Here is a 22,713-nt window from a genome sequence, read left to right as displayed (position 1 = left end):
CTCCGTCCCCGCTGGCAGCCGCGACGAGGCACAGTCACATCGGAGAGCCCCGCCCATGTCAGAACTTCCCAGACTGCTACAATACAGACAGTTTCGCATTCCACCAATAAAAGCCAGACACTTACCACCCTGGGATGCATGAAAGTGTCCGGGCTGTATTCTTCTGCCCCGCCCGCCCCAAGAACACCACAGGCGTGAAGGAAAAATCCATTGACCTCGGGCGAGATTCTCCGGTCGGCGAGCGGACGCGGCCAGAGAATCCCCGCCCTCCATCTGTCGGCTTCACGCCGTTCTGAGACTTTTAAACTATTTCAGAGATGAGACATCAAAATGCAATTTGAAACAATAAGTGCAGTAGCCGTGAACTAATAGAATTTCTCTGGAAGTTACACTCTGCAGGTTCTTTTAATGACTCCTTAACAAGCAGGAGAGAGAGAGAGAGTAAAATATTATGCTGTCTGAAGCTGTGTGTCCTCTCTGCTTCGCTCTCTTGGAGGCAGTGTGCCCCGTTGAAGGAAGCAATAATCCTGGGAAGACAAATCTACCGGAAACTGAGACCTGTGGGTATAATTATGTGGAAATCTTCTCCGTACAATGAATCCCAGGAAGACAATGGAGGAAAATGGACGCAATGTTAAGTCACCTTCCCGAGACCAGTTAACCATATACTCCTCTGTAAGAACCCTATAAACCTACCCTCTTACCCTTCCATCTGTACTGATATGTGTGTGGGCCCAGGTGAGTGTGTGCGATGTATGAATGGTGCGAATTACTTTTTAGTTTGGGAAATTGTTTCAATGAACTTATCTTGCCCTTTGTCTAATGTAGGAAAACCTGCTACACCTTTACAATCGGAAAGCATAAATAGCAGCACTCCTGCAGTATTGGCAAAGCACATCTTCTTTAAATTCAGAAATAAACCTGTTACAGTCAAACCTGGAGCAGGGTAATAATTTCACCCTCCTCCCGTAGTCGCAACAAAACCAATATGGCTGAGGTGCGGGTGTGGCAGTGAACAAACCATACGATAGGCCAGGATTTACTGGCTCCCCCGCCATGGGATTTCCATCACGGGAGGTGGGGTTGGCTTGCGTGGGACCGGAAGACCCCGCCCACAGGAGGGGCTGGAAAACCTCGCCCATGTACTCTGACAGCACAGAAGGAGAACATTCAGCTCGCTGGTTCTGTTCGGAGTCTTCGAAATGCGCGTCCCACGCCGCTGCTCCTGCCATGTCTCCCAGTCAAGCATTTACCCAATTCCCTTCTGATCTGAAAGAACAATAATTTCGGAGCACGTGGAGACCATTTGCCAAATAAATCTATTTGCGGAATGACAAACCTCAAATCAGTACATTATGTTCACAGAAATTTACATTTTTACATGAAAATATAATTTGTAATATGCGCAATTAAAATTAAAATTCTTTCCATACAAATAAGTTAAATAATTAAATCTTAATGGCATTGTGTGCAGAGATATAAAGTAACTGAGAATAAAGTATTGACAGAGAGAGGGGTGCGCCAGCAATGACAAGAATTGTAAGACACTGCGGAATCTGAGGAAGTGCCCATCACCACCCCTCCAGTCTATCTGTGATCCTGCATCACAGCCTCTTACTCCCACTTATCTCAGCTTGCTACGGGTAAGGAAACTGTGGGCCTCTCTGACAATGATTCAGTGTCAGTGCCCCAGGAAACAGTTATGCAGCAGAAGGTGAGACAGCAAGTGGATGTTTCCGATCCCCTCAGATGTACCAGCCTCATTAATCTTAACCGGGAGCTGCTGAAAGCCGCCAATGGTATTTGATTAGCATGTACTGGGTAATGAAGCAAGGCAGGAGCTTGACTAACCCAGCATATTAACCGTCATGCCATCGGTCTTACAGGAGTTACAATTGACAGTTTTACTCTGTGTCTTTTGCACGTGGATTACTTCATTGGAGCTGCTTACTTTCACAGATGTACCTTACCTCTGGGGAAATGAACAGCACCCCCCACCCAAAACATCCCCAAGCTTGTTATCAGACTTCTCCCAGGATTGTTTGAGAGAATACGCACTTGTAAAACGGCCAGCTGTCTCTCTGAGATGGAGCACGATACTACAGCGTGACATATCATCCTAACATCCCTACCCAGAACTGCTCGCAAATGGATACTGGTCACTCAAGTAATGCATTAGATGTTTTTGATGGGTGTACCGAATGATGTGGGAAGTCCTGGAATTAACTGAATATACAGTCTGATAGAGGGCTCCTGGCAACTTTGTACTTGGTGCCACTCGACTCGTGTAGTTTGAACATGATGGGAAATATCAGATTATGTATGGAGGGCAGTCTGTCTGCATGAGTGTAGCCCACCTCCACTTGGCCGACTCATCCCACTTTAACTTTAGGGCTGACGGTTCTTCAATTATTGTGAGACAAGACTTCCACCCACTTCCAGGTGTAGGTCCTGCCCATCGGAGGCTGGCATCTCTGCAGTACCAACAATGCCACCATGCGCCGTGGCCTTTGCCGGTGTTGCTTTGAGGACGTGGAGTTGGCGTTCAGCGATGGACTGGACCTGCAGGTAAGTCCGGGGGTTTTACAGATCTGCCTGCCTGCTTTCCCACCCATGGACGGCCTGTCGAATCCAGCTCAACGTGAGAGAGCGTGAAGGGGGATTAAGGGAAAGAACACTTGCATTTACGTCATGCCTTATCACACCATTAGAACAAGTCAAAGCGCCTTCACACAATGAGTTATGTTTTGGTGTGCAGTGACTGCGGTGATGTAGGTAAGAGGTGGAGGCGGTAGAGGGCGAGGAGTTATAGGAGAAGATGTCTATGAATTTAGGGGGTTGATGGATTAGATGAGAAATATATCGAAATGGTGGACGAGGCAAATGTGAGCGTGGCTAAACTACAATGACCAAAGATCATGTAAAAGAACATTCAAAGAACATTAGAGACCAAACCCAGTGAGTGGTCCCTCTACCATCAAAATTTCTTATAGTGGAAAAATAATCATTGAAAATTTTTTTTCCCCCCAAATCATTATTGCCTCAGAATATAATAATGTGGAGGAATTAAGGGATTTGCTTTCATTTTGTTTACCATTTGTCAATGAGAACAATGGAATTGTAAATAATTTCTAATGGCTCAACTGGCAGTGACAGGAAGCGAAGCGAGTGCAGAGGACTAAACGTACTTTAGTGTCCTTTTTCTCTTTCACTTTGACAGTATCTGGAAAGATCCCCAAAATACTTCTCCAGCATGCACAGGGGCGCAGGTGGCAGTTTTGGCTGAGTGGGGAGAACCCTCGCCTCTCGGTCCCAGGTACAAGACCCACTCCGGGGCTCCAGCACAAATATTGAGGCGGGACGGAGGGAGTGCCGATCTGTCAGCGATGCTGTCTTTCAATCGAAACTTTAAACTGAGGCTCCTCCTGTCTGCTCAGGTGGATGTACAAGACCCCAGGTCACTCTTTTGCTGAAAGGCAGGGGGAGCTATCCCTGGTGCCCTGGCCAATATTAATCCCTCAACAAACATTGGAAAAGAGCAGGGTGTCTAAACATTGCTGTTGTGTGTTAATTGGCTGCCGTGTTTCCTGTGTTACAACAGGTGACTACACTGCAAAAACTACTTCATTTTTTGAAACGTCTGATGGTGAAAATCACTGTATAAATAAAAGTTTTTTTTTTGCATGTCATTCACACACACGTTTCAACAGGATCATCGTACAGGCCGATCGTCTCTTCTCTTTGTACATCAGACAGTAGTTTGTGAAAATGATCCCTTTCTCGATATTTTACATAAAAATTGATGTCGGTCCTCTGAATAATCTTAATTAATTTCTTGAAGAAGGTATTGCAGGTTTATTAAAGTTTATCTGTGTCAGTGAATGCGGGAACGAGAGTCACAGTTTTTCCCAACGTAACACTGGCAGGTGAATTTCTCTGCCATGTACTCGAGATCCTTCAGGGACGCTTGGCCCAATACTGTAAGACGCCCGTTGTTTTTCCTGCGTATCTTGAAGTTGTTTGGGTTCAAGTGCAGGTAGTCGCTGGACTCCCAGTTCTTCCGTAAACACCTGCCCTTGTGTCGACACAGCGCTCTGCTGCATAGTCTCGCCGCATGCGTGACATTCAATACGTAGCGATTCAGGAGCGTGTCGACGAGACCCTGCAACATTGTGCAGGTATGCTGCAAAAGACAACTCAAAGCGGTGAGCAGGACGAAGGTTACAACATGAGGCAATAAATCTAACCAGCTGCAGTTATGTCCCCGGCTGTGCTTCAACAATCGAATTAAAAAGGAGTAATCAATCCTTTCGTTTAAATTTAGAGTACCCAATTATTTCCAATTAAGCATGGTAATTTAGCGTGGCCAATCCACCTACCCTGCACACCTTTGGGATGTGGGGGTGAGATCCACGCAGACATGGGGGAATGTGCAAACTCCACATGGACAGTGACCCGGGGCCGGGATCAAACCCGGGTCCTCAGTGCTAACCATTGTGCCACCCTGCCGCCCAGGAGCAATCAATCCTGACGGGGAAGGGAGCAACAGTCGGCCAATTCACTGCAACTCCAAAGCACTGCAACCGTGAAGAGTAGACCGGGCACTTATACCCTCAAAATTCCTACATGACACTTCTATTCATATGCTAATTGAAAGTGGAAGTCACCTGAGGCCATACCTGCACTTTCCCAAGTGGCTGAGTGCTGCAAGCATAGAACAGTGAATAGGCCACTGATTTACCCTTTATCAGGGATATGGGGCTGAATTCTCCGCCGTCGGGATTCTCCATTTTGCCAGCGCCCGGAGGTTTCCCAACGGCGTGGGGCTGCCCCACAACGGGAAACCCCATTGACCAGCCGGCGTAATGGAGAATCCCGATGGTCTGGTGCGGCGGGACAGAGAAACCCGCCTATGGGATATTTAATAAGAGAAGCAACAAGACACAGAAGGATTCAACTAAATACATTATAATTTTAAAAATCCCTGAAGAAGGCTGTGCTCTAATTTCAATAATATGATAAATGTAAGAAATTGTAATTTTTTTTGCAGTAATGTTATTAAAACCTGGGTTAAGATGCATACAAACAATATGACTGCTGCAGTGGTGATTAAGGTGTCATAAAAGTGAGATAATCATTGCTTTTCAGGTGGTGTTCTACTAATTGATCTTGAGAAGCATTTACTTGTTTACAGATAGCTAGCTAATGGAATATTGTTCATGTTTGATGGAACTCTGGAGTGTAGATAATTTATGAGGTGTATTGTGTTTGGTCCTGGCTAAACAAGTCAGGATGCATCTTATAAGAGACAAAAGAATGCCTTATGCTTTGGGTACAGATAATGTAGGGAGGAGCCAGGTCTCTCTGAAGAGTCAGTAGGTCCTGGAACTCTAATCTGAACAGAGATGTTTCAGTTTTTTTCCTGAAAGGTTCTCTCTCCAAAGATTCTGCACAGAGAAAAGTAAGTAAGCAAAACCCTGGTTGTGAACTGTATTCATGAGTGGTATTTAATATATATTGGATTGCTTCATTGGAATATAGTGGCAGGTTTCGGAAGTAAATTTCTTTCACTAAAGAATTGTCGTAACTGTTAACTGTCAAGCTATTTGTTTATTAATGTGGTTCATTCTGTGATTAAATTAAAGTTTGTTTTACCATAAAAGATACCCACTGGTCAGTGTTATCACTCCCATGGTGCACTAATACTTGCCTACAGTTTCGCAAATTGAAAATAGTTGGGTTCTCGTTAGGGATCCTAACATTAACCATAAAATTTATTACAAATGTTACACCTCTTTGGTTGAATTCTAAAGGGATTAACATACAGGGTAGTTAAACATAAAACTCCATGTAATAAAAGCAGAACATTTTAGATAAATTTAACAGATCCGACAGCATCTGTGCAGAGAGAAACAGAGTTAACACCTCATAACTATTTCTCTCCACAGATGCTGCCAGACGCTGAGGTCATTCCACCTTTAGTTGACTACTTCATCCAGATGATATTTCTTTGGTGCCCTTGGTAGGTACATAGGTATTAGCCATAGCCCACAAAGGACCATAGATATCTCTTAAGAGATAGTTGATGATAAAGCTTTGAAGGGCACCTCGCCACATGAAACATGGCACAGGTGAGGAGGGAATTCCCAAATTTACCTCAGCTGGCACAGGTATCAAACCCACAATGTTAGTGTTACTCTGAACCACAGACTAACCATCTAGCCAACTGAGCTAACCGGCCCCTGTGCTATTTGTATGGAAGCCATTATGCTTCACCGAAAATTATCTTGATTAATATTGAACCTCCATAGAATTTACAGTGCAGAAGGAGGCCATTCGGCCCATCGAGTCTGCACCGGCTCTTGAGCACCATACCCAAGCCCACACCCCCACCCTATCCCCATAACCCTACCCAACACTAAGGGAAATTTTGGATACGAAGGGCAATTTAGCACGGCCAATCCCACTAACCTGATCATCTTTGGTCACATTACTAACCAGGGGCTGGATTCTTTGTTTCTGCGGCGAAGTGCTGGTTCAAACGTAGAATCTGCAGGAGGTTTATGTGGAAAAAATCGGCGCCGACCCCTCACCGATTCCGGGACCGGTGAGGGGCTAGCACCGGCACATGCGCATGGCTGACGACCTGCAGCGGGCGCACTGTACAACATGGCGCTGCCCCCCCGCAGACCTGACACGCCATCCGCGACCCCACAGCCCACCCCCTGGCCACCCCCCACCAATACCCTTAGCCCTCGCAGAGGCCCCCCCCCCCCGACCAGCGGCACGGATCCCGACACAGTCCGTAGCCGCCATGTCGGGTTCCCACACGGCTGTGACCACACGTGTCCCCCACCGTCAGGAACCCGGCCCATCGGGGGCGGAGCATCGCGGGAGAGCTGGCCAATGACGCGCCAATGCCGTTGCAACGGCGAGCGACGCGGTGACGCCATTTTGGAAGGGGCAGAGCATGGCTGATCGGCGTCAAACCGATGCCGGCCCTGATTTCGGTGTCGGAGTCGATTCGCCGCCTGATCGCCGATTACGATATCAGCGTCGAGCAATGGAGAAGCCCACTCCAGATATTTACACACTTTTATGTTATGTCTACGATGAGGGTTTATGTTGTTTGTACATTATTAATATGACCAGAAATCGAAGATATACTTTGAAAGAACCAGCTGCATGGCCTCTTTCTCTGCTGAACTATTCTATGTTCGAGACACCTCTGACGGTGAGAGATATCAAGCTATTTCTCCATGACTACCATACAAATTTCAGACTTATTGGGCCATGGTGTGAATCCTCTTGTGGAGTTTGGTTGACTGTCACCAGCAAAGTGGTTATTGTAACCACAAATGTCCATTCACTTCAGCCTGACGACACAAAAGGAGGCAACTATGGCTATTCTCGTAGCAATTTGCAATCATGAAAAGTAAAAGGTTTGGTAGAAAATCTTACTTTATTTTTAGTTGAGTTTGTGCTTTCCCAAACAACGATCCCAGCTGCTCCAAGAGATGCACTTTCTCCAATTGTACTGATCAGATTGGCCTGGGGAAATTTTATTTCAGTTAGTTCTTAACGTGAAAAGACCCATGACTGAAACTCTTTAATACGACAATGTGGCAATTGTGGTGTTCTTTGTGGTTCAGATCCTAGAATGGTTGGCAGAGTGTTCACAAAGGGCACAACTAGCTTTTGTATTAAACAAAGCTAAAGGTTTATTTATACTACTTAATTGAATTCGACCTCTTACTTCTATATAATAAACAACTGACAATAAATATACAATCTACACTCATCTACCATTAATTTCTATACTAATACAAAAACTACGATCTGCTCTCACACACACTAGCTTTCCTGCAATCTTTCTTCTAGCCTTCTCCTCAACACTGTCCCAGAAGGCTTAGCATCGATGCTTTATATAGTTCTGCATCCAGCTCCCTCTAGTGGTTGATTAGCACATAACATTAACCCTTACAGTTCTGAACATTTCTCATAATGTCACAGCAGTGATTTCTGGTCTGTATGAGTAAAAACAAATGAGTTCACAAGTTTGTATTTACAAGGCCAATGTTGTTCGGATCACGACGCCACCATAAAGATATGCAGCAACTTCAATCCTAGCAGGCAGCCATAACTGGGTATCTGCATGAACTTAAAGAAGTCCTATTTGCCCTTAAAACAAAACCCTTTGATTGCCGAACAGCCAGTCCAATAAAACAATGATTGCGCACTGGATTCTCACCAGGGCTTGATCGAGCACAAAGTCAAGACTGACATTCCGGTGAAGCACTGAGGGAGCACTGCACTGTCAGAGCTGCCGTTTCCTGGATGTGACATTGAACCATGGCCTCACCTGCCTGTTCGGGTGAATGTAAAAGATTCCATGACACTATTTTGAAAAAGCTGTCCCCGGCCTCCTGGCCACTCAACCGACACCACCAGAAGCAGATTATCCGGCCACAGTGTCTGGAGGATGTATCTTTAAGAAATGGGTGTTTATCAAATAGCTGCAGTGATGTCAGTGTGTGGGTGGAGCTGGGCTGTCTGTCTGCCTTTTACTTTCGTTTTTGAGCTGGGAGCAGCAGTGCTATTAGTTTAGTTTTCAGAGTTGGAGAGCTGCATTCACAACAAGAAAATGTTATGATCTCTCTCTGCAATCTAAAGAATGTCTCCAAATCACTTGATGATTTCAAAGTAATACCTGTTTCGGTAGAAAATTTAAACCTGCTGTCTTCGTTTAAAAAGGGTTTAACTTATGGATGTTGTTTGAGAAGTTATTAAGGGTTATCTATAGAGTACTGTATCTTTTGGGGGGTGGTCATTTAAAAGTAAGCCAGAAAATTAGGGGACAGTGGACCTCAATAGAAATACAACCAAAGACATAAAACAGATAACAGAGAAAAAAAAGAATTACTCAGAGTGTTAAATGTTGGGGATAAACCTGTCGCGGGGAGTAATCATTAAGAGTGTTCAAATATGAAAGAAATGAGTTTCTGTGTTCGGGGGTGAATTTCTTTGGATTTTTCTTGAACTGGATTTTGTTTGACCGTTTCTAATGGCCCGACAATCAAAAAGGTCAATGATTCTCTCACAGAGAAAAGGCTGAAAATATTGACTGGAAAAACAGATCCCAGTGATACAATTCTAAGAACTAAGGAGCTTTGTTGGAATGACAACCGTGGTTGAAATTTTTAAGTGTTTCCACACAAGAAAAATGTTTGCCAACTGACTGGCGCAATTCATCAAATAATGTTGGTAACAGAGCTCAGTGCGCAAACCTCAAACCACAGCATGGCAATGTGCACGATTTTCATTAAGAGTGGATTAGGGAGCAGGCATCAGGAAGGGAAGAGGTGGGAATAGAAGGAACAATCTCACAGTAGAGGACTGCCTGAGGGATCCTGCAGACTGATTGCACATACCAGCAAAGCTGGATCAAATCAAAACCTTCTCCTGTAATACAGATACAAAAGAGAGAGTTTTACTTTCCTAGCACAGTACGGTAAAGTATTTGACACTGCCTTTCTCTGGTGTTCTTGTGAAATACTGTGTATTGTGTGACTGAACTATTAACGTTTATCAGGTGTAGCTCCTTCGCATTGTCCAACACCAGATTCAGCCCTCTTAGATGTTAATATATTAATTGAGCGTTTAATTGCATTGAGGTGATGGACATCAACCGGGGATTCACGTGCGCCGTGACAAAATAGGAGCGGACTGAAAATGTGGCGGTTGTGTTTCGGAGGTGCACGTTTTTAATGTGTGGCTCTGTAACGAAAAGTTTGCAAAGGGAAAGATTGGAATCCAGCGCTATCCTTCCTCACCATTTTTTCTGGACTAAAACATTTGGCACTGTCAAATACCAAATGAATTCCTTTGGCAGGGCCAGCGACCTGCTTCTGTCCCAGGGCACTTCCATTATATTATGCTAGCCTTGGCTACCGCTGGCTGCCTACTGCAACTCTTGGCACTGTCAATCGTCAACTACTGCCTTTTGGGTTTTTTTTTGCTACCAGTGCTAAGTGTTACTACACTTCGCCCATGTTCAGTGACACCAAAACAAAAATATTAAATGCTAGCAACAAGTGAAATCTCACCACAATTTATGGGAGATGACCTCAGCTGTTATTGAACATTATATAAATGATATACCTCACTGCTTGAGTCTCCCCTACGTCCCCACTTGACCAATACCGAGAAAACCACAGCATCAGAGTCTACATTATTATACCACAATCCAAAGATGTGCAGGTTAGGTGGGTTGGCCGTGCTAAATTGCCCCTTAGTGACCAAAGGTTGGGTGTGGTTACTGGGTTGGGTAGGGGTGTGGGCTTAAGTCGGGTGCTCTTTCCAAGGTCCAGAGCAGACTCGATGGGCTGAATGGCCTCCTTCAGTACTGTAGGGATTCCATGATTCTACGATCTGAAATGGATAGCTACCACTAGTTTTATCTATCCTTCTCTTTCGATAGTTTTAGTTGTGCCATGCCCAAGGTAGGGAGCCCTCTGAGTAATGTTTTTACTTCAAATTCTGGTAAGAGGAAAGTAGGAGACCAGAGACCGAATTCCCCTTTCTGCTGGAGAATGGACAAGGGTCAAATGCTCATTGAATGGCTGTGATTCTCTGCTCCATTGTACCTGTTGAAATCTCTCTCCAACTTTCCTTTATTCATTCTAAGCATGTGATCGTCATTGGCAAGGCCAATATTTATTGTCCTCCCTAATTGCTCTTGACAACATGGTGGTGAGCTGCCTTTGCCACACCCCATCTCTTGTCAGAACAACCACAGTGCTTTTTCGTTTAAAGGCTTTTGCCAAGAAGCACGAGCCAACTACATTGCTGTGGATCGGGAGTCCCATGTAGGTCAGACAAGCTAAGGATGGTAGATTTTCTTCCCTGAAAGTCATTCATGAACCACGGTTACTGTCATGGTTATTATTTTTTTTAAATAACTGTAGAATACCCAATTCATTTTTTCCAATTAAGGGGCAATTTAGCGTGTTCAATCCACCTACCCGGCACATCTTTGTGTTGTGGGGGTGAAACCCACGCAAACACGGGGAGAATGTGCAAACTCCACACGGACAGTAACCCAGAGCCGGGATCGAACCTGGGACCTCAGCGCCGTGAGACTGCAGTGCTAACCACTGCGCCACCGTGCTGCCTGTCATGATTATTAATGACTACCATTTTATTCAACATTTAGAAATTAATTGAATTATATTCTCCCATCTCAGCCCCATGGTAGGATTTGAAGTCATTAATAATCATTACAGACACTCACCACCCTCTGTGTGAAAAAGTTGCCCCTTTGGACCCTTTTGTATCTCTCCCCTCTCACCTTAAACCTATGCCCTCTAGTTTTAGACTCCCCTACCTTTGGGAAAAGATGTTCTCATCTATGCCCCTCACTATTTTATAGATCTCTATAAGATCACCCCTAAGCCTCCTATGCTCCAGGGAAAAAAGTCCCAATTTATCCAGCCGCTCCTTATAACTGAAACCATCAAGTCCCGGTAGCATCCTATTAAATCTTTTCTGCACCCTTTCTAGTTTAATAATATCCTTCCAAAGGGCGACACAGGGCGCAGTTGTTAGCATAGGGACTACGGCTCCGAGGACCCGGGTTCGAATCCCGACCCTGGGTCACTGCCCGTGTGGAGTTTGCACATTCTCCCCGTGTCTGCGTGGGTCTCACCCCCACAACACAAAGATGTGCAGGTTAGGTGGGTTGACCACCCTAAATTGCCCCTTAATTGGAAAAAAACAATTGGGTACTCTAAATTTATTTTAAAAAAAGAAAAAAAAAATCCTTCCAATAATAGGGCGACCAGGACTGTACACAGTATTCCAAGTGTGGCCTTACTAATGTCTTGTACAACATTCAGGAAGACGTCCCAAATTCTGTATTCAATGTTCTGACCAATGAAACCAAACATGCCGAATGCCTTCTTCACCACCCTGCCCACCTATGACTCTACTTTCAAGGAGCTATGAACCTGTACTCCTAGATCTCGTTGTTCTACAATTCTCCCCAACACCTTACCATTAATTTTGGGTTGTGGGGGAGAGACCCAACGCAGACACGAGGAGAATGTGCTAACTCCACACAGTGACCCGGGGACGGGATCGAACCCGGGTCCTCGGCGCCGTGATGCAGCAGTGCTAATCACTGGCCACCGTGCTGCCCCCAAAACCTTACTGCATTAAAGGTGCCACATACTTGCAACTTAATGTTATTTTACATGAGCTACCAAACTACCTCAACAACTGGCTTCACATTGATTACAGATTAAATTCTGCTCCAGATTTGTTGCGAGCACCTGATTATCTCCGTCTTACCTCAGAGAGGGTTTCATTCAGCGAATTACGGTAGACTATCCTGGTGTAAGGATAGACGGGGAGAGAATAGTTCTCCTTGTAGAGCGCTGCAACCCTCATCGCCTCTTGGACACGATTCTGTACAAAAAGCTTTGCATTGTCAGAGGACCTGAACATTTTCGACAGATAAATACTTGGGTAAAGGGCTGTGCTTTCTTGCCATAACCAGAGGAGTTCATTGTTCTGTGATATTGCATGTGATGGACACACCCCTGTGTATGTTGTATTCCTGTTCTTGTGCATATAGTTGTAACAATTGGGGAACAAGTAATATCCCCATAATTGGTTCGGTCTTAATTGCTTTCCCAGTTGCAGGGACTTCAATATAATTTTTTTCGCAGCTTCTTCAAATTGAGCCTTGGCAATTTCAGCTGCCCTTTGGGGTGTTAAGGAGAGGTCCTTCTGCTGAACTAACTCAATGGACTGGCGACGGTAGATTAACTTGTGGTGCCAGTTCCGGCTCCAGAGGGGCCTCCAGTTTTCCCAGTCAATAACGGCCAACCCTCGGGACTTGTTGGATGGGATTAACTCCCGGACATCCTGCTCAGCCTTTCGCAAGTGCTCATCCATTTTAAGCTGCTGTGGGATGCCGCCATTGAACTCCTGACCCGTCACCTCGTCATAGTGAGGATAGAGACCAATCATACGATTGAAGAAGATTCTAACGTCCTGCTGAAATGGACTTCGCCGTGTGGTAGACACCATTGGAAAAGACGTTAGGTCGAAAGTCACTCCGAACTTCCTCGTGCAAAGATCCGTCGGTGCATTCCACATCGCGAGGAATGGAATGTTCCTCTTCAGCGGGAGTGCAGTCTTCAGTTGCGGCTGGCCAGAGCAAACTGGGATGTGCAAGAGGTGCCAAAAAATGACCAAACCATTAATGCAGCCTCTGAAAATTCCTAAAAGGTTGGATGGGTCCATCACGAGAACGCCTTTTGCAGCTTCTAAAAAAAATATAGACGGGAACAAAAATTGTCACGATGGAAAATGTGCACATCAAACCCCTTTTAAAATTGAAAACCAGCATTATGAGTAGCATTTATGCAATGATCCCCAATCTTGATATACCCAAAAAAATGTAATCGACCAGGTGGTCAAATGAGAGACTGAGTAGTACAAACATTATTCTGCAAAATATACTAATGGGCACATGTTGAGGACTCTGGGTCTGCGCTCGATGGAGTTTAGAAGGTTATGAGGTGATCTTATTGAAATTTACAGAATACTGCGGCCTGGATAGAGTGGACGTAGAAAGGATGTTTCCACTTGTAGGAAAAACTAGAACCAGAGGACACAATCTCAGACTAATGGGAAGATCCTTTAAAACAGAGATGAGGAGGAATTTCTTCAGCCAGAGGGTGGTGAATCTGTGGAACTCTTTGCCGCAGAAGGCTGCGAAGGCCAAGTCACTGAGTGTCTTTAGGACAGATATAGATAGGTTGTTGATTAATAAGGAGATCAGGGATTATAGGGAAAAGCAGTAGAATGGGGATGAGAAAGATAACAGCCATGATTAAATGACGGAGCAGACTCGATGGGCCGAATGGCCTAATTTTGCTCCTATGTCTTATGGACTCTTTAAATTTGCATGCGCTATTCAATAGTTGTGTTGAAGAAAACACATGCAATAATTTGGTCTGAATGCATTAATAGTTCATATCAATAGTCCCAGCAGTGATCGCACAACAAAACACTCCATTGGCTGTCGAGGGTTTTGGGATATCTTGAGGTGATAGAATGTAGGCCGGTTTAGCTCAGTTGGCTGGACAGCTGGTTTGCGATGCAGAGCGAGGCCAGCAGCGGGGGTCCAATGCTTGGACCTGGCTGGGGCTATTCAGGAAGGCCCCGCCTTCTCAACCTTGGCCCTCGCCTGAGGTGTGGTGATCCTCGGGTGAAATCACCACCAGTCAGCTCTCCCCCTCAAAGGGGAAGCAGCCTCTGGTCATCCGGGGCTATGGCAACCTTACTTAGAGTTTGCTGTATACGTATAAATCTGCTAGTTTCATTTTTTCCAACACAACATGAACAGAAGCAAATAGAATGATAATAATTCATATTCCTCATGACAACAAAAGTTGCATTCATGTATTACTTCCAGGACTTGCAGTCTGCAAACTAGCAGGTGGACTTGTGTTAAACATTCCAAATGTGCTATATTAATGCAAGCTTTTATTGTTTCTTTATACGCTCTCCATCTCCTCTACATTTTCCAGAACCTAACTTCAGAGATTTCAGACACTAAAGACTGGGCTGTCTTTAGTACCTGCACGTCTGCTATTACTGGTAAAAGTTGTTGTGGGGAATTGTTCTCCCTTCCTGTCTGCTCTCCTGCATCATTACTCTCTGCTCAGGCATTGAAGAGTTCAATTCGATACAGGATCTTGAGCTGAACCGAGTTTGGACTCAGGTCCAAGGGCCGACGTTTTTGAATCAATGGGATGAAAGACAGGGGAGTTCGACAAAGGAAGGACAATTGCCAGGTTACTGCCTGTGCTTCGGAAAATGAGATAGAGTAGGAGACTTGAAGTCAACACGGTGAGTTGCAACAAAGGTGAAGAGTGTGTAAGGTGGCATATTTGGAGGGACAATAATCGGACTGGGACAATAATCGGACTGGGTTAATACAATTAACGCAAGTACAGCATCAGTAACTAGGAGATTGATAGAATTAAAGAGTGACAAATCCTTGGAACTTTATGGTTTCAATCCTCGGGTGTTAAAGGAAGAGGGGGAGCACATTGTGGATACCCTAACTATAATCTTCCAGAGTTTCCTAGATTCAGGACGAGTCCCGCTGGATTCAAACATTGCACATGTCACTCCACTTTTTAAGAAGGGGGAAAGGGGGAAACCAGGGAATTACAGACCAGTTAGCCTAACGTCTGGGGTGGGGAAATTGCTGGAGTCTATAATCAGGGATGGGGTAACTGAACACCTCGAAAGGTATGGCTGATCAGGGAGATCCAGCATGGATTGGTGAAGGGAAGGTCATGTCTGACCAATCTCAGTAAATTTTTTTGAAGAGGTGACTAAGATGGTGCACAGGGGAATGTCTATGGACGGTGCACAGGGGAATGTCTACGGACGTTATTTATATGGACTTCCAAATGCCTTCTGATAAAGTCCCACACAAGTGACTGGTAACTAAGGTGGAAGCCCACGGAGGTGAGGGCAAATTATTAACATGGTCAGGAAATTGGTCGAGTGGCAGGCGACAGAGTGGGGATAATGGGTAATTACTCTAATTGGCAGGAGGTGACCAGTGGTGTACCACAGAGATTTGTGTTGGGGCCTCAATTATTCACACTATTCATTAATGACTTGGATGATAGCACAGAAAGTCATATATCCAAATTTGTGGATGATACAAAGTTAGGCGGCATTGTAGACAGTCTAGATGATAGCATAAAATTGCAAGGAGATATTGACAGGCTAGGTGAATGGGCAAAATTGTGGCAGATGAAATTCAATGTAAGCAAATGTGAGGTTATCCATTTTGGGCTAAAATAGGATAGAGCAGGGTACTTTCTAAATAGAAAGAAGTTAGATACAGTGGATGTCCAAAGAGACTTGGGGGTTCCGGAGCAGAGATCCTTAAAATGTCAGGAACAAATGCAGAGAATAATCAAAAAGGCTAATGAAATGCTAGCATTTACATCTGGAGGATTGGAATATAAAGAAACAGGGGTTATGCTGCAGCTTTACAAAACCCCGGTTAGACCCCACTTGGAGTCGCTGCGAGCAGTTCTGGGCACCACATCTCAGGAAGGATATATTGGACTTGTGCAAAGCAGGTTTACAAAAATTATACCTGGATTACAGGGGTTGAGTTACGAGGAGACATTACTCAAATTAGACCTGTTTTCACTAGAATTTAGAAGGTTAAGGAGTGATCTGATCGAAGTATTCAAGATATTAAGAGGGAAAGACAGGGTAGATAAAGATAAACTGGTTGGAGATCCCAAAACCAGGGGGCTTAGTTTAAAAATTAGGGCCAGACCATTCAGGAGAGATGCTCGGAAGAAGTTCTTTACTCAAAGGGTGGTAGAGGTTTGAAACTTTCTCCAACAAACAGCTCGAACAGTTGATCATTTTAAACCTGAGATAGTTAGATTTTTGTTAAGCAAAGATATTAAGGGAAACGGGCCCAAGGCAGGTACGTGGAGTTAGGTCACCGATCAGTCATGATCCCATTGAATGGCAGGACAGGTTCGAGGGGCTAAATGGCCTACTCCTGTTTCTATGTTCCTAATAGAGACCAGGGGCGGAATTCTACCGTAATCGGCAGGGTGGGCAACACCGGCGGGATGGAGTGGCGTGAACCACTCCGGCGTCGGGCCGCCCCTTCAGGGGCTATGCCCGCCCCAGAGTGGTTTGCGCCCCGCCGGCCAGCGGGAAAGGGGCTTGGCGCCACACCAACCGGCGCCAAAGGGCCTCTGCCGGCTGGCACGAGTTGGCGCATGCGCGGGAGCGCCAGCGTGTGCTGGCGTCATCCCCGCGCATGCGCAGAGGGCTTCTTTCCGCACCGGCAATGGCGGACTGCTTCAGCCGCCGGTGCGAAACAATAGAGTGCCCCCATGGCACAGGCCCGCCGGCGGATCGGTGGGCCCCGATCGTGGGCCAGGCCACCGTGGCGGCACCTCCCGGGGCCAGATCCTCCCGCACCCACCCCCCCCCCCCACCACCCAAGAACCCCGGAGCCCGCCCGCGCCGCCAGGTCCCGCCGGTAAGGGCCCTACTCCAATTTACGCCGGCGGGACTGGCAAAAAACGAGCGGGACTTCGGCCCATCATGGGCCGGAGAATTCGGGCAGCCCCGGGGCCCATTGAGTCGCGCCGGACCCCGCCATTTTCCGAGGCGGGCGCCGCGACTCACGCCAGGCCGATTTTTGGGAGGCCGGAGGATTTGGAGGACGGCGGGGGCGGGGGAGATGGGATGACAATCTGAATAAAATATAAAGATATTAAAATATTGCATGTTGAAAGGTAGAGGTAAGAGATGAATTGCTTGTCCACCTTTTTATTATATTTTATCAGCGGGTGTGAGAAAGATGTTAGGAAATCTTCCTGAGGCACGGGACAAGCATTCATATCTTGGATTGGCTTGAGCTAAGAGTGATAAGAGATGCACAAAAGAGGAAACTAAATATCTTTTAGATACAGCATCAACAAGGGAGGAGATCGGAGAAGATAGTGGGAGCAAGATGGTGAATTTATTTTGTGCCAGTTTGGCAAGAGGTCTGGACTGCTGCCTTGAAGAGGTCGCTCCAAGTTGGGTCTTGTGTCTGTCATCATCACTGTGGGTCTCAGATGGATTCACAGATATTGCTGGAGGCAATTTAATACCTGCCAAATATTTCATCATGAGTTTTAGAAAATGCTTAATCATTTATTTATTGGAAGAACTATCAACTTCAAGTCGTAAAAACACTTGCGTGAGGGCAACGGGCAACACATTGCCTCAAGGGCTGTACTCTGAACCCAGATGGGCCATGTGTGGCTTGCCCACCACAGCTGCACATAGAACTATCTGAACATACGCTGTTGTCATGTGATCGTACATCATTGACTATCGATTGACTATCGTGGGCAGCACGGTAGCATAGTAGCCAGCACAGTTGCTTCACAGCTCTAGAGTCCCAGGTTCGATTCCCGGCAGGGTCACTGTCTGTGCGGAGTCTGCACGTTCTCCCCGTGTCTGCAGGGTTTCCTCCGGGTGCTCCGGTTTCCTCCCACAGTCCAAAGATGTGCAGGTTAGGTGGATTAGCCAGGCTAAATTGCCCTTAGTGTCCAAAAAATGTTAAGTGGGGGTTACTGGGTTGCGTGGATAAGGTTGATACGTGGGCGTCAGTAGGGTGCTCATTGTAGGGGCCTGTGCAAACTTGATGGGCCGAATGGCCTCCTTCTGCACTGTGAGTTCTATGATTCTATGATTAAATGTCCACTTTTACACCACAATCAGGTTTCATTAACATCAAACAGCAAACTGCAGACACCAGCCTGGCACACAACCTGTCCAGAGCAGCAGAAACCTCATCTAGTTTGAACTAGGAACCGACTGCTGTATCTGTCGTAGAGAAGGAACCCAGACGATGCAGTCTGCCACCGCGACTTCTCAGTGGCAAGGTCCTCGAGGTCATCCTCCAAGGCCATCCACAGTCTTGTCCATTGAAATCCAGCAGCCTTTCACCAGATACGCTGCAGCCACTGGGTTAACACGGCATAGAAACACTAGAATAGACAAAGGCATATGGGCAGCAGACGCTAAGGGAATGCACAAGGATCATTACTGACTTCTATATGCAATATGGCATTTTTAAAAATTTGGTTTGGAATGTTTATTTTTGGTGGCTTTTATTTTTGCATTGTGGCCAACTGACAGTCAGTATAAAAAGAAAGATAATGAGAGTTCCTGGTACCATACTCAGTTTTTTGACAGGCACCACAGGCAAAAAGGGTGTTTTGAGTTGTCTCCTCCCTTCCTCCTCTCACTCCTTCTCCTCCTTCTCTTCTTCCTCATGCTTCTGCCCCTCTTGTCATACAGCAGGTGGAAAGCTTCATAAAGCTGAGGTTGTGCAGCTTACCGTGAGCGGATCACCACGTACCTGGAACCTGCTGAGTACTGCAGTGTCCCTCCAGAGCCGCCCAGGCAGCTGAAGCGTTGTAAATCAATGCCCATGCGCTCCAGAGTTCAACACCAGTTGTCATCAACCATGTCGTCAGCAGGTAGCCCTTGTCACCCACTGGCCGCTCTGCAGCTGGCAGAGTGGACTGGCGCAGAAGGGAGGCTGCTTGACTGCTGCCAAGACACCGGCCCTGACCTGCATGATTTGCTGCCTGTGGTCACACACTGGCTGGATGGCAATGGAGTGAAATCCCTTTCAGTCGTGGCTGGGTCCATTGATATGCGGAATCCGCAAAATTACGGAGTATCATTGGTGGCAAAGATATGTGCTTGCAGCCAATGACACTCTGTAACAAGGGAAAGCCTGTAATACAAACAAAGTCATATGTTCACACTGGAAGCAGTGAGATGCATAAAGGTTCATCGCTATGGTAACCTTCAGAGCCACCGGCAATGTGGTATCATAGAATCTTCAGTGCAGAAGGAGGCCATTCGACCCTTCAAGTGTGCACTAGCCCTTGGAAAGATCACCCTACTTAAGCCCACATCTCCACCCTATCCCCATAACCCAGTAACCCCACCCAACCTTTTTTGGACACGAAGGGAAATTTATCGTGGCCAATCTTTGGATTGTGGGAGGAAACCGGAGCACCCGGAGGAAACCCACGCAGACACGGGGAGGATGTGAAGCAACTGTGCTAACCACTGTGCTACCGTGCTGCCCTTGGTCTTTGCTCTATCTGAGGTTACTGTCGTGCCTACGGTGGGACGAGGAGGTGGACCTCCTTTCTGAAGCAGATGGCTCGTGCATTGTTGTTCACTGACGGTCAGGTAGAAAATACGCTCCCTGCACCGTGCTGCGTGCTGAGAGTCCTTCTCCCGCAGATCCCCTTGCTCTTCCTGCAATTTGTCTTGCTCTGTGTGGCATCTGCTCACTCCCCAAGGCCAGTTTGATTCTAAGGGGAATGCCTACGAGTGCACCCAAGTCTGTGCAGAAGCCTCGTCAGCAAAAACTCCTTCTGTTTCTACTCCACTCGTGGGAGACTTCTGCAATTGAAACAAATACAGAAAGCAGCACACAAACATATATGTCATAATATACATCAGTACATTATGGTGCAATCACATACACACACTGATGGACATGCAGTAGGACCAACCAGCATACATAACACCGCAGCCAATCACCAGTGAGAGCACAAGCACTATAAAGACAGGGGACAGGAGAGTTCCCGCTCATTCTAGCAGCAGCCAGCTCAGAGCACAGAGCTCACAGCCTGCAACACAGACATTCACCATGTGCTGAGTGCATCACCATAGCAAGTGATAGGAAAGGGTCCACAGTTAAGCTGGTATTGCTTATACCCACGTTTACAGTATGTTAACATAGTTGAACAGTTAATAAAATAGCGTGACACCACTTCCAGCATTGTTGGCTTGTTTGTGAACCAGAACATCCAACACGACACGGTAGAGTCAGAATGACAACTGGGAGAAATCAATGAACAATTAGCCTGTAGGTTGTTGACGGTCACTTCGAGTTGCTGAACTTGGTCAGTCGTGTGAGGTTCAGTGTGGGTTTTAACTGGAGCATTGAGCCCTGTAAATGGTAGCACAGGCATCAAATCCATGTCGCACACCTGGCCGATGTCATGATCCCTACGTTCTGCATCTTCTAATGGACACGCATTATGTGTGCAGGTGAAAACATGCACCAATAATGATTTGCCGCACAAGTGTGTAGAACTCTAATGGTAGCACCCAAAATACACGTGACAATGAGTCTAATTTACCACTCAGTGCTGCCTGTTTGTCCCTGCTTCAAAGCAGTTGAACAAGTTCAGCGGCCGGAACTCAAAGTGACCGTCAACAACTAATCTGAAGCCAAAAGCAGAAGCACCGAGCACAGCAAGAGGCCATCCAGCACAACCTGTCCATGGCAGTTCTTTGGAAAAGTTTTCCAATCCAATTAGCTCTTTCGTTATAGCCCTGAAGAGGTCAATAAATATCAATGATAAATGTAAAGGCTATAGATTAAATTTATCTAAATAACACATTCCCAGTGGCCGAATTTGAATAAATCCAGGAAAATATGCGAAGCAACTTTTAGCTTTAACAAACTCAAACGGCGACTGAGCTGCACGGGAACACGGCTGACTCAAAAACCACTGCACAAACATCTCAATAAAATGAACTGTCTCAACGGTGGACCAGAATGGGCAGATAGACCCATGGATGGTACGTAAATCAGATCAGCTCATGTTTGCATGAAATAGTTCTCAATATACAAACATACGTCACCTTAAGCTGTGAGCTAGCGACAGCCTTAAAACAGATACTCGTCTGAAACAAAATGTTTTATCAAAGAGTAGAAGCATACATACAGCACAGCAAGAGGCCAGTCAGCTCACGGCAGCTCTCTTTAGAAACACTTCACAATTCATTCAGTTTCGACACTTTGCTCTTTCATTTTAGCCCTGCAGAGGTCAATTTATATCGAGGATTAATTTAATCTCTAGTCCTTATACCTATCAATTTAGCAAACACATTGGAGAACATCAATGCTGACTGAGAACTGGAGTACATTTGCCCTTTAAATGACAAAGAACTGAACTATCAGTTTGAATGTAAAATGTACCTTTCTCTGGCTATTTTCAAGATATCCACTTGCAGATTTCTTGGCGTTTGTTGACCTGTTTCAGATTTTTCTGAGCACTGGTCACAGTTGTAAGCACACTTATATAATCCCCTTTGAGTCAGTCCTCATTGGAAATTGTACCATTTAGATGACGAGTGTGACATAACTAAATAGAGATGTGTGGGATGACTGTAAACCTGTTAACCATTAGTAGCATTTGGCTTCAGCTGTTGCGAAAGATCAGGCTTCTAAAATTACCCTAAATTATTGCACATATTTTTTTATTATAAATTGTTTATGAAGTTTCCTGGTGTTTTTGATGAGTTTGACTTCACAGGATGTGAAGTTTGTGCAGCTGGAAATTAGTTCACTGGATCCATGGCTGAGGCTTTACTGGAATTTTCCGGATAACACAACATTCCAATAAACATGTTCCCGATGGTTTGGAAGGTAACAGTGACTAGACGTAGACAAATCTTTCAACCTGAAGAAAAGTGTTTTCTCTTTCAAAATCTAAAAAAAAATTGTGTCTTTGCCTTCCAAGTCTGAAAGGGCAACTTAGTAAATGTCAAGTTGAACCCGTATTCCAAAATAGTAATTGGAGGCAATTCAAATCCTTGTGACTAAGAACTCCAAATTGGCAGTGCATCAGAACTCAAGATGGTGGCTCTTCCTACCCATGGTCCTTAGAGTAAGTGAAACCACTCTATGAGTTTGTAGTGTCTGCAAGTCCAGCACGAAACGTTGGGCTTAAAAAAACAACACGTGGGACGGAACCCTTGGATATTTTTTCAAAGATTCGGTTTCAGCGAGAGAACTGGAGAAAATCCCACCGTGTTGTCGGTAAGAAAAATTGCAGTTTCTTCAGCCACTTACAAAGAAAGCTTTTCATCGTTTTCATAGAATTTACAGTGCAGAAGGAGGCCATTCGGCCCATCGAGTCTGCACCGACTCTTGATAAGAGCACCCGACCCAAGGTCAACACCTCCACCCTATCCCCATAACCCAGTAACCCCACCCAACACTAAGGGCGATTTTGGACATTAAGGGCAATTTATCAC

The 22,713-nt window shown here is 45.7% G+C and overlaps 1 protein-coding gene across 1 annotated transcript; it reads right to left on the bottom strand.

The window, feature by feature from the left end:
• Nucleotides 1-3,740: 3,740 nt before the first annotated feature.
• LOC140393506 (hyaluronidase PH-20-like) lies at nucleotides 3,741-13,311 on the bottom strand. Its single transcript, XM_072479824.1, is given in 4 exon segments — nucleotides 3,741-3,892; nucleotides 3,895-4,183; nucleotides 7,462-7,551; nucleotides 12,352-13,311. Coding segments are annotated over 4 exon segments (1,404 nt in total). The 3' UTR covers nucleotides 3,741-3,827.
• Nucleotides 13,312-22,713: the final 9,402 nt, after the last annotated feature.

This window comes from Scyliorhinus torazame, chromosome 17 (assembly GCF_047496885.1).
Source record: "Scyliorhinus torazame isolate Kashiwa2021f chromosome 17, sScyTor2.1, whole genome shotgun sequence".
In the NCBI taxonomy this organism is placed as follows: domain Eukaryota; kingdom Metazoa; phylum Chordata; class Chondrichthyes; order Carcharhiniformes; family Scyliorhinidae; genus Scyliorhinus; species Scyliorhinus torazame.
This window is presented reverse-complemented; position numbering and strand designations above follow the sequence as displayed.